The sequence below is a fragment of the Rhinoraja longicauda genome, chromosome 7 (assembly GCF_053455715.1).
Source record: "Rhinoraja longicauda isolate Sanriku21f chromosome 7, sRhiLon1.1, whole genome shotgun sequence".
In the NCBI taxonomy this organism is placed as follows: domain Eukaryota; kingdom Metazoa; phylum Chordata; class Chondrichthyes; order Rajiformes; family Arhynchobatidae; genus Rhinoraja; species Rhinoraja longicauda.
Genome location: NC_135959.1, coordinates 42,981,644 through 42,994,916, shown reverse-complemented (window position 1 = coordinate 42,994,916; position 13,273 = coordinate 42,981,644). Strand labels below are relative to the sequence as shown.

General features: G+C 39.6%; 1 protein-coding gene across 1 annotated transcript in view; it reads right to left on the bottom strand.

Moving 5' to 3' along the window:
- Nucleotides 1–13,273, bottom strand: part of flt1 (fms related receptor tyrosine kinase 1) — a 131,545-nt gene that overhangs the window by 69,899 nt on the left and 48,373 nt on the right. Inside the window, exon 11 of the mRNA XM_078402388.1 lies at nucleotides 9,552–9,708. Coding sequence (XP_078258514.1) covers nucleotides 9,552–9,708 — 157 coding nt within the window. The remainder of the gene's footprint in view (nucleotides 1–9,551; nucleotides 9,709–13,273) is intronic.

Below are 13,273 nucleotides of genomic sequence, written 5' to 3'. Positions count from 1 at the left end.
CCTTATGCAAAAAATCTGTTCCTCAGGTCTCTTTTAAGTCCCCTCTCACTTTAAACCTATGGTCTCTAGTTTCAAATTCCCTTAGAAGAGGGCTGTGACCATTCACCTTAGCTATGGTTCTCATCTATATACTAAAACTCTTGTTTGTTTGTTTGTTTGTTCCTGAACTACAACCAAAACGGTACACGGTAGTGCAACAATTTTAGGCCCACCTTACTCACAGTTGTCCCTTTGGTGCCAATGGAAGAAGTTTAATTGAAATCGGTGTTATATATTTTTAATTATTCACATTTTAAAGTTTAAATCTATCTCCTAGGGATGGAGGGGGGAGGGAGGGAGGGAGGGGGTGGAGGGAGGGGGGGAGGGAGGGAGGGGAGGAGGGAGGATAAGGGGGGTTGAGGAGGATGGACTGGGGGGAGGGGAAGGGGAGGGGAAAGGGAGGAGGGGGGGAGGGAGGGGAGAGAGAGAGAGAGAGAGAGAGAGAGAGGGAGGGAGGGAGGGAGGGAGGGAGGGAGGGAGGGAGGGAGGGAGGGGAGGGGAGGGGAGGGGAGGGGAGGGGAGGGGAGGGGAGGGGAGGGGAGGGGAGGGGAGGGGAGGGGAGGGGAGGGGAGGGGAGGGGAGGGGAGGGGAGGGGAGGGGAGGGGAGGGGAGGGGAGGGGAGGGGTGGGGGAGGGGGATGGGGGAAGGGGGAAGGGGGGAGGAGAGGGTGCTGCACCAATTCAAGCGAGGTTTGGGCCCAACGGGTCCACTTGGTCTAGTGATCTTATAAACCTCTGTTGGGCTCTATTAGTTTGCTTCAAGCAATGTATCAATCCCTGTAAAAAAAAAAAAGAGCTCTACATATAATCAACAACGCTGCCATTATTTAACCTATAGATAAAATAACTCACTATTATAGAGAGTCAAAGAGTCATACAGCACAAAGCAGGCCCTTTGGTCCAACTTGCCTATGGCGACTAAGGTGCCCCTGCCTCCAATGTTCCAAGGAAAAATGTCTCATCCTATGCAGACTCTCTTTATAACTCACGCCCTCCAGTCCTGGTAACATCCTGGTGAATATTTTCTGCATCCACCCCAGCTTAATGAGATTTTTCCTATAGCTGGGCAACCAGAATTGTTCCAAGTGCCGCCTCACCAAATTCTTGCACAGTTTCATTTTGATATGTTTGAAACAGTTCAGATAAGGTTTACAGGACCCAGAGTTGGGAAGGATGAGCTTTTATGAGCAAAGGTTGGATAAACTAGGCTTATATTCGTCAGAGTTTTAGAAGAATGAGTGAGAGGTGACTTGATGGAAATATACAAGATACTGAAGGGTCTTGGCAGGGTGGATGTGGAGAAGATATTTGCTCTTCAAAAGAGTCTAGAACTGTTTAAAAATAAGGAGTCATCCATTAATCGTAGTGATGACTTAGACTGTTCTGAGAGATTTGTGGACCTTTGGAGTGCTCTTCGTCAATGGACAGTGGACATAGTATCCTAAATAGTTTTAATGTAGAGGTGATTGGTTCTTGATCAGCGAGGAGGTAAAAGGTTACAGCGGGTGGATAGGAATGCAGAGTTCCGATGACAGCCGGATATCTTTGACCTAATTTAATGGTGGAGAGGCCCAGAGAAGCTAGCTGGTTATTCCTACTCATAATTTGTATGTTCGTGATTGATGGATTGAAATGTACAGCTTGGAAAAAGGCCCTTCGGCCCACGGAGTCCACGCCAACCATCAATCACCTGTTTACACTTTTCGCAGCCAATCAATACAAACCAAGGCCAATTTCCAGAGGCCTGGTTTCCACATGCGACCTCACCAGCACTCTATAGATGTAGGTGAATGATGTCAATCCATGCCTTACTGATGTGGCAATTGCATCAGTGATATAAGGCTGACTCACACCTTGGAGCTCACAGTTGAAACAAGTGTGATGTTCTTATGTGATGGACGGTAACAGACCTGGATAACATTGTTATATGAAATAGTTAGCATAAAACATGGTTGAAGCTACATGGTCTTTCAATCTAAGTATCGGACTTGATCCCAAGGCAGATACATTAATTATTTATCTTCACTCTTCAGGAACCCATCCAATCAATCCATCCACTGGTTTCCAATTAATTTCCCCCTACCTCCCTGCCATAATCTCCTATCTTAATGACAGTTTACACACCCCATCCACTCTGAATAATGGTTTGTCTAGCTCCTCCTTTGTGTCTGTCTGCAATGCATTGTCCCCATCAAAATATCCCTGGTCTATCTGTCCTAAACTCACACCCCTAACAGTCCTCTCCAACAATCCATCCCTAATCCATTCCCCGAACAACCCATTGCTGGTCCATTCTTTTAACAACTTATCCTGGATCAATCTCTGCAATATCTGTACCTGATCCATCCTGCAATAAGCTATTCCTGATCAATCCCTCCAACGACTGGTCCCCCAATCCATTCCCCTAAATGTCTGGCCCTGAATCATCCCTCCAGCCACTTGCCCCTGAACCACCCCCCCCCCCCCCCCCCCCCCCCCCCCAATAATTGATCTCCGAGGAAAACATATGCATTGCGGGAGGAAATGAATAGGTGACATTTTAAGGAGGGGATGGGTAGACGACGTTTCAAGTTCCTCCAACACTTTGTATTTTCTTCTAGATTTCAGCATCTGCAGTTGCTTGTGTCTCCACATTCTATGCTCTGCTGATCTCCAATCTGACCACAGCACTTGCTCAATTTGGACCACAAGTTGTGCAGCTCTAGTTACTTATGCCCTAAAGGTACACCAACAATTTTAGGGAAGGTCCATTATTGGCTGTTTGAGTATTTGTGACACTGATTAAATCTTTGTTTTTCCTTATAGAAAGCCTTCACACGGAATCATCTGAAAGGTTTAGACAATAGACAATAGACAATAGGTGCAGGAGTAGGCCATTCAATGTGATCATGGCTGATCATCCACAATCAGTACCCCATTGTAATATAAGTAATTATTATCAATATTGGAAAAATAATGGGTATTGGTACAAAGTGTAAATATAATATTGAAAATTAATTTTGAACTTATATTAATATTTATTTCAAACATATAACACAATTTAATTTTATCCCACTATCAGTTTCTCATGGCAGTGTAAAAAGGGCATGGCTGTTGTAGCAATTTAAACCTTGAAAAAATATTTGTCATCATTGTGGTTGCAATGGAATGTTTAGGATTGATTGAGTCTCAAGCACTAATCAGGCACTTAAGGGAAGTGCATTGCACCACATTTGAAGAGTGAGAGACAATTGTGCTGCTGGGAATGGTCTTACTTGGGAGAGGAAACTAAAACAACAAGAGGAAAGCAACATATACTGTGATTTTGCACAGGAAACTTGTAGCACCTTCTGCCGCAGCAAGATAAGAAAGCTCCCATGGCCCATGAGGGAGAAGGCCATTGCTATCTGCCTGCCAATGTGTTTAATAAGTGCCTCGCAGCATAGTAACTCGCACAAAGGCTGTTAATTCAGATACATTCTAAATTAAGATCTGATTCACAATCTCTAAACAGTAAAGAGTCTATCTGAATTTGAATTTCATCCTGTGGACTATTCATTCACCCACCACTGTCTTCAATGTAGATTCAGATTAGGTTTGTCTCAATATTTGATCTAAAGTCAGTGATTCCTTACATTCAACCACTTATTAAATTAACACATTTTTAGAGATTAAAGCAGAGCAGAGATTTGAATTCCAATAATGGCCCAAACAAGAATGTTTCTACCAGACATCTGCTTAAAAACCTAAGCATCATTCAATTGATGCAAGAATTTTCCCCGATTATATATATATATATATATAAAAATATATATATATATTCACTTTTATTTCTGAAAATCTGTGGTTCATGCAGTGTGGTGTAGCAAATTTTCAATCACAAGACACTTTGGTCAAATAGTGCGAGGTATGACCACACAATAGATCAGTGAGAAGAAAAAAAAAAACTGGAAGAACACAAAATGCTGGAGTAACTCAGCAGGTCAAGCAGCATCTCTGGAGAACATGGATAGTTTGAAAAAGGGTTCTGACATTAAACGTCAAGTGACGTTTCATGTGAGGACTATCCATGTTCTCCAGAGATGGACTATCCATGTTCACAGATGCTGCCTGATCCGCTGTGTTACTCCAGCACTTTGTGTATTTTTAAGCTTCCATCCAGGTGCACGGTCTTGCATCTTTAGGCATGGAGTAAATTGAACTTACTGAGTCCATATGAGCGATTATATTGTGCTACTGGTTGAAGAGTCATTTGCTTATCTTACAAAAATGTAGCATTGCACAAACTAGAACGTGGATGACAAAAAAATCTGCTTGTGTTCTCCTTTCTGGAAAAATATCTCAAAACACATGATTTTGAGCATTCTTGGAATTCCTTTCATCTCCTGGTGAATATCTGCCTAATGGGCATAATGCAGGCAAAAGGGATTTGGATAGACAGTCATCATGGTCATTATGGTTAACAAAGGGCCCCTTTATGCGTTGTACAACTCTAACATTTGACCCTCTTTTGGTACATTAACTATGCTGACTGGTTAGATCTAACACTAAAGCAGAGGCTGACTATGTGATGAAAAGGCATAAAAATCCAAAAAGACATCAAAAATTGTAACGGAAGTAAAAATTTAAAGTATTTAGCTAACAAGCTGAGGCCCAGAACTACTGTGCAAACCAAGACATTGGTCAGGCTGCACATGGAGTATTGTGTACAATTAGAGTCGCCACACTACAGGAAGGATATAGTAGCATTACAAAGAATGTAGAAGAAATTCATCAGGATGTTGCCTGCAAAGGAGGACTTTACTTATATGGAGAGTTTGAATAAGTTGGGATTATTCTCACTGGAGAGTAAGAGGCTAAGTGGTGACCTTATAAACATTTAATTAATTTTGCTTTGTAAAGTTAGGGTAAATAGTTTTTTTACGAGCAGGGAAGTCTAAAACTAAAGGGCATAGGTTTAAGGTGTGAGGGGAGAAATTCAAAAGAGGTCTGAGAGGCAAGATTTTGGCGATTTGTTGAATTGTGTGTTAATTATGCAGCTATAAATCGGAACCTATTGATCCAAATTTTGGTGTCAAATAAATAATATGTGCTGTGCATGTTGATGACAGGGAAACTACTTAATTAATGTGAAGAAGTTTCCAGTGAGGAAGTGTGCATTGCACTGAAAATGGTGAAACTGCAAAATGTAAAGGTCATCAATTTTATCTGTTGAAAATTATCAACCATAATTATATTCCCAATTTGAACATAATGCCAAAAAATACTAATAATCATGCATTATGAGATATTTTTCCATTAAAAAGGACAATAAAATCCTTCATCCTGTTCGTTTTTATTCCATTTTGTTGTTGCTAGGCTTGGATTGCAGACTTTTAAATGTGATCTAAATTTTGTCAATGGAAACACTTGCCTACTCCAAATAAATTAGACTGCAACTTTGAGATTTTGCCTTATACAAAATGGTTCGTAAGTAAAGGGCCTGTCCCACTTAGGCGATTTTAAGGCGACAGCCGGCGACTAGGCTGTCGCCGACAGTTCGCCGGATTGTCGCGGGCATGATCGTGAGGAGTCTTCAAAGAATCGTAGTGGATCTCGGCGCGTCGCTGAGAAACCAACCGGTATGAAATTTCTCGGCGACAGCTGGCTTGTCACCAGGTATCGTTGCTTATTGCAGGCACTGTCGCATGGTGTCCCCAGGTTTGCTAGATGCATTTAGAACCACATACTATTAAATTAAGTAAAGTCATTTGAAGATACCATAAAATACTTGTGTTTAACCAATTTATTTACCGTCAGGACATTTGACAGGTAGATTGGAGGCGACAGTTTGACGGTCAGGTAAGCGTAGGAATTTTTGTGATGTTTATGGCCATCAGCGATAACATTTAAAGTAGGCTCCCAACCCAGATATGCAACCCAGAAACCAGATATGCATCTCCCCTACATTTTCAAAGAATGCCCACACTCCACACAAAAATCCATTTAATCACTTTTAAAATTAAATTTCTTAATACTGCTATTAGTAAACTGGAAGTCAATCCAGTTTATGCCTTGTTACCGTGAAGTTTGGTTTTCAAGTAACCCGGGTAAGATGTTATATTTCAAAACTTTCAAGTGCTTACCGACTTGTCAGTGATTTCAGCGAAAACTTTTACAGTTGCCGGCAGTCGCCTAAAAAATCACCTAAGTGGGACAGGCCCTTAAACTGATAGTTGAACAAATTCAAAGCTGTTCAGTATTTAAGATCTGACATTCAACATGCATGTAAAATGCAAGCAGGCAGTGACTAGTTGGGTGCCGTAAGGCTCAGTGCTGGGACCCCAGTTATTTACAATATATATTAATGATTTAGACAAGGGAATTAAATGTAACATCTCCAAGTTTGTGGATGACGCAAAGCTGGATGGCAGTTTGAGCTGCGAGGAGGATGCTATGAGGCTCTAGGGTGAGTTGGGTAGGTTGGATGAGTGGGCAGATACATGGCAAATGCAGTCTCATGTGGATAAATGTGAAGTTATCCACTTTGGTGGCAAGAACAGGAAGGCAGATTATTATCTGAATGGTAGACACAAAATGCTGGAGCAAATCAGTGGGACAGGCAGCATTTTAGGAGAGAAGGAATGGGTGATATTTCGGGTCGAGACCCTTCTTCAGACAGATTCGTCACCCATTCCTTCTCTCCCAAGATACTGCCTGGCTGCTGAGTTGCTCTAGCATTTTGTGTCTACCTTCGATTTAAACCAGCATCTGCAGTTCTTTTCTACACATTATCTGAATGGTGTCAGATTAGGAAAAGGGGAGGTGCAACGAGACCTGAGTGTCCTTGTACATCAGTCACTGAAAGTAAGCATGCCGGTACAGCAGGCAGTGCAGAAAGCTAATGGCATTTTGGCGTTCATTGTGCGAGGATTTGAGTTTAGGAGCAAGGAGGTCCTACTGCTGTTGAACAGGGCCCTGGTGAGACTGCACCTGGAGTACTGCGTGCAGTTTTGGTCTCCTAATTTGAGGAAGGACATTATTGCCATTGAGAGAGTGCAGTGTTGGTTCACCAGGTTAATTCCCGGAATGGCAAGACAGGGACTTTAGATTTAGCTCTTAGGGCTAAAGGAATTAAAGGATATGGGGAAAAAGCAGGAATGAGGTACTGATTTCAGATGATCAGCCATGATCATATCATGAAAGGCCGAATGCCCTACTCCTGCACCTATCTTTCTATGTTTCTATGTTTCTGTCTTTCCATCTCTGGCCTTTGTCCAACCATTTGCCAATCCATCATTTATCCACCTATTATTTGCCATATTTTGTCCCTCCCCACCTCTCTTCCAGCTTTTTCCCCCTACTACTACAATCAGTCTGAAGAAGGGTCCTGACCCAAAACATTATTTAATTCATATTCGCCAGGGAGGATGCCTGATTTGCTGAGCTACTCCAGCACTTTGTGTCTTTTTTTGCATACCAGCATCTATAGTTCCAAATGTCCCCACTAGTTCTATGTTATTCCACTTTTGCATCCAGTCTCTACACATTTGTGGCAATTTACAGTGGCCAATTAACCTTTACACCCATTTATTCACAAAATGCTGGAGTAACTCAGCAGGTCAGGCAGCATCTCGGGAGAGAAGGAATGGGTGATGTTTCGGGTCGAGACCCTTCTTCAGACTGAAGAAGGGTCGCGACCCGAAACGTCACCCATTCCTTCTCTCCCGAGATGCTGCCTGACCTGCTGAGTTACTCCAGCATTTTGTGAATAAATCGATTTGTACCAGCATCTGCAGTTATTTTCTTATACAACCTTTACACCCACATGTTTTGGCATGTTGGAGGAAACTGGTACACCCGGAAGAAACCCACGCAGACACAGGGAGAACGTGCAAACCTCACAGACAGCAAAGACCTCAGGATTGAACCATGGTCTATGGTGTTGTGAGGCAGCAGCTCTGCCAGCTGTACCACTGCGCCACCTCTATTGTGCAATTATACTTAAGTAGGTAAATCATCAATTCATCTTTGTTACCATGCTCACAGCACTCAGGATAAACTATGAGAGCTGTGGTGTTCACAGTCAGACCTGCAATGGCTAAATTAATGAATCAGGGGAAGATACTTTTGTTAAAGAGAAAAATACTGAAATTTCCATAACACATTGGCGTGGAGTGGATTACAAGACTCTTTATTTAAATTAAGTATTAAACAGCTTATAGAGTGGAAAACAACAGAAAGCAACAATATTTTTTTTATCATTGAACATTAAGGCTGCAAAATAATTATTAAACACCATGGGAGAAATAAACAAACTAAAAAGGGAAAAGACTGCTGAATTCAGATTCTTTAAATATTCCTTAATCTGCCAACAAAATCGACATACTTAACATTATTGTAACATTGAAAATAGGTATGCAGCATTATCAAAAAGATATTTCTGTGCTTTTCTAATTATAGATAGAAATGGATGAAGAACCATTTCTCATGACAGTTCTTGAATAAGCTCGCAATTCCTCACAAATGTTTCTATCAATCAATCATACATCCTCTGTCACAGTCATCACATTGTCGATTTCGGGACAATGTAAAAATCTCTAATGAATATTTCAATAATTTTTTGTATGTTTTTCCTCTGTATGAATTCGATTGGGCTGTGTAAAATTTATTTTCTGTGAGACGGGCAGAGCAGGGAACTATGCAGAATAGATTTCAGTTTAAAAAAAATCTGTGCATAGTGTAATCAAACAGGTTAAGTAATAACAAAGTTAAAAATAGAATGTGTTGCATCAATGATGAAGCATGGTGTCAAAGAAAACATACAACATTAAAATCAAAATGTATAAATGTTTAACCATGATTAACTCCACAATAAAGGAGATTCACATTAATCTTTGGTCTTTTTAAATAGATGCCTCCTGAAAATACCATAAGTGCAAACAGAAAGTGCTTACCATAGGCAGCTTGCCAGCAGTTTCTAAGAGTGAAGCTTTGTCCATTAGAAATGCCAATCAAACACAATATTTACTACTAATCTTCTGGATTGATGTTTCTCAGCCAGGAGGCAAAAGTAAATGTAAAGTCGGCATGGATTTGAAGAAAGGAGAACCAGCCTCTAAACATGTTTACATACATTTGTAGATAATTTTTAAAGGGTATTCGATGGAAGTGTCTGATTAAAATGGTATTGACGAGAGGAGATAATGTGAATTTCATTTCTGATAATTTAAGGTTGTGAGAGAGCCTATTTAGGTAAACAAAAATATCTAGCCCTGTTTAACACTAACTGCCCTGAGGATTTTATAAAGGTTAACACTTTCATTTATTTTTGTGTTTGGCATATATGCATTTATAAAAATATTTATTTAGCACAATTTGTGGCATCCCACATTCATAAGGCATAAGAACTTACTATAATGAAGTATATATTAAACACTGACTTTTTAATTAAATAAATGTAAGTAAACCCATAACCTGGGCTTAACCCATATTGTTAATAGTACTTTGCAATGTAAATAAATGGTAAACAAAAAAAAAGACAAATTTACTTACTGTGCTTTTGAACTATTTTGGGCACAAGGCTGCCACAGCCACAAAACTCTAGGAATAGGGATGCCATAGGCAGTGCATGACAAAGTCTGTTTGCTGCCCAATGGGTAGATATCAAGGTTCTGAGTGGGCAGTGCCTTTTCACATATATGTGGTTTTACTGTAAAAACAAATTAATTAGAAAACCAAAAGCCAAAAAGGAAGCTACAAAATCAGAATTATGCACTTTGATAAATTATATACTAAGGCCTTATTCACATGCTCAGAGTCTAAGTGAAGACAGTACCATTGTTGCAGTTTAGTAAAACCTTGTTCCATTTTGTTTGTCTCATTACAATACATTTTTGTGTTTTTGTGAGAAAAATAGGACTTTTAATTATTCTGCAAAGATACATACTGAAATCTTAAGAAAAGAATGCTGCCGTACAAAAAGTGTTTGAACAATCCTCAGGATAGATGTTACAGCATTAAAACAAAATGAATAACAAACAAGTGTTCTTTGTCAAAGTTCATCAGTTGTGTGTGAATCTTCAGTTTTTCAATGATCAGAACTCTTCTTTCAACACATTCTCTGCACGTGATCAAATTGTTCCTCAGGAATGGTAAATTAGTAGTTACATGGCAAAAATAAGGCGTATTAAATCTGTGTTCAAACTTGTGACATAACAGTTAGTGGATTCAGTTCTGCACTTCTGAGGTACCCACTACAGCAACCGAATGCACCTTCTTTGCTTTTGGTTCAAAACAGAATTTCACAGTTTTAGCCGTGTTACGAGTGGCACGGTTTTGCTGCCATGTTGCACGTGCCTGCACAGTGGTCCGCATTCACATGTCCTTGCTGAACCTTAATATGCTCCCACGGTTGCCTTTCCTATTTTGTTTGACCTTTTTCCTCAAGGAATGATGTGATTCACCGTGGACCTTCTTTGCTCTTTCTGAGCAGGATTTATTGACTACAGTGCTTCGTTTCATGTACTTGTTGATAATGAGCTTCACTGATGACTTTGGTACTCCAGTCCGTCTGGATATTTCACGGGTGGACTTTTTACACAAGTGATAGTCAATAATGATAGCTTTTTGAAACTCTGTGGGCTGCTTCAGTTTTTCCATTTTGAGTAAAGCTGAGGCACCTAGGATTGCAAGAATGTGTTTTTTTATAGCGTCCACAGTTGTTCTACAGCATTCCCAAATATGACTTTACGTCACTGGGTCTTAACTGTACAGGGATTGTCCAAATACATTTTGTAGGGCAGTATATAGATTTACAATTAAAACATGCAATATTACAATTTTAACATGCAAAATATAGCATTTTTAATGACAAAGATTTTGTTAAACAGTTTGTGTATATGTAGAGAGATTTATGAACTGTTCACTGCCCTGTCTCTCCCAGGATTCTGAATAGATTATATTCCTAGTGCTATATTGTACTTTTATATTATTATATTATACCACAATCAATCTGATAGTGTAGGAAAGAACTGCATATGTTGGTTTAAATCGAAGGTAGACACAAAATGCTGGAGTAACTCAGCAGGACAGGCAGCATCTCTGGAGAAGACTATCAATCTGATAGTGATATCTGTTAAATTACATTTCTATGGTTCCTATAAATATTAACTGATAGCGTGCTTCCGTACAAATATGACTTTGTTGTCAATACAATATCGTCAACACACCATTAATTTCACTGTTATCATCCAAGTTTCAGTATGGCAAGGAAGGTCATAATTTCTCTCCAATCATTTCTTAATGTTTTGTCCACGATAGGAGAGTTTGTGTCTCATTAGCAACTCAAGCACACATCATAGAGCCTTTGTTGAAAGGAGATATGATCATGGCCCTGGTCTCATTGGGATTTTCATTAAAAAGCCAAACAATGTCTTCAAATATACGGTAACAGCATGGTCACCTAAGAGTTTAACAAAAAATTGTTACAAGATTTCGAAAACAACCATGGTTTGGCAGAAACTAAATGGAATGGAAATGGCTGGTTTCAAAATCTTGTAACAATTTTTTTAAACCAATTTTTCAATGGTTCATTGAAGCTTGCTGACAATTTCACTGTCTAGAGCAAAATTATCAACTAGTCTTGAGTAATTTGTCTTTCATATGCAGTAAGCTTCAAAGAAGCAAGCAATGATTTTAATCCAAATTTCGATTTCAAAAATTTCAAAGATATTGTATATCATCTGAAACTTTTTTTTAACAAATTATATAAATGATGTTGTGGGTCGAAGGGCTTGTTCTTTTGCTGTGCTGTTCTATGTTCTATGAAGACATCAAATGTACAGTTGCTAAATTTGCTGATGAAACAAGCATATGTGGAAAAAATACATAAAGAGGCTGAAAGGGGATACTGTATAGATAGTTTGGTAAGTGGGTAAAAATCAGCAAATAGAATGCCATGTGGCTCAATGGAATTAGGTAAAAATTGTAATGGACCCATTGAACAGGAGGGAAAAGAGCTAGTGGGTGTCTTGTATCCTGGTATCAAAGTCCCTACATTAATTTTCCTCATGAGGAAATCTCTAGAAAGACAGTCAGTTTGGATTAACTAAGTGGATGTGCCTTGTGTACAATACTGTAGTTGGAAAAAAAATGTTATTATGGTGTCTGGCAGATTCTTTGTTCAAGATTTCTAATCCATTAAAGGCAGACATTTATTGCACATGTGTTGAGATTAAATGTGACAGGAAGGTGTAACTTGAAATTTAGTACATAAGCATATGTTCACCAAAGATACTTAGGATTCAAGGGTCTTCACTTTAAAATGTTAACCCCATTTCTCAAGATACTGCCAGACCTGCTGTGTGTTTCCAATATGTTTTGTTTTCATATCAGATTTCCAGCATCTCCAGTTTTCTGATTTTTACTGACTTGATAATAGTTGTTTGGAGACTCTTAAACAAAATGATGTGGTTTTGCATGCATCAAATATTAATTTGACCGAAAAAAAAGGATATATGAGGAAAGAGGCTAAAAAAATTACAATCAGAATGTGGTAATGTAACTATAAGTATAAATGTGGAGATAATTTGCCTCTTCAGTTCCACTGCTATAAGTGTGGCCCTGATCCCCTCTGCAGTCTCTGGGCAGTCATATCTAGCAAGACTGAGGACCAATCATGGAATCTGCATGACAGCCAGAGATTGTAGATGCAGGAATCTGGCACAAAAATAAATTCCTTGAAAAACTAAGCAGGATAAACAACATCTGTGGTCGCCTTTTCTGGTTGAAACCCTATGTAACACCCAAGTTACTTAATTACTCTTCAAGTTACTTTCCCCATTAATTCTTTGTCCATTTTCATTTTTGTTATGATTTCTGTGGAAAACCTGTTTGCTATTATGATAATATAACTGATCTTTAATTAATTAACCCAGATGAGAGTGAGTAAAACGCAAAGTGCTGGAGTGTCTCAGTGGGTCAGACAGCATCTAAGGAGGGAATGGACTGGTGATGTTTTGGTTTGTGCCCCTTCTTCAGACTGATTGCAGTGGGTGGGGAGGTGAAGAAATCTGGAAAAGAGAGGTGGAGATGGGGCAAAACCAGGCATGTGATAGGTGGATACTGGAATACAGGTGATGGAAGGGGGGGGGGGCACGGAGATTGGCAGATGGGTGAACAAAAGCTAAAGTAATAAAGAGATGAAAAAGTGTCAGATAAAGGGATTAAAGGAAGGAAATGAAAAGTCAGATGTAACGCCAGCTGGTGGAATACAG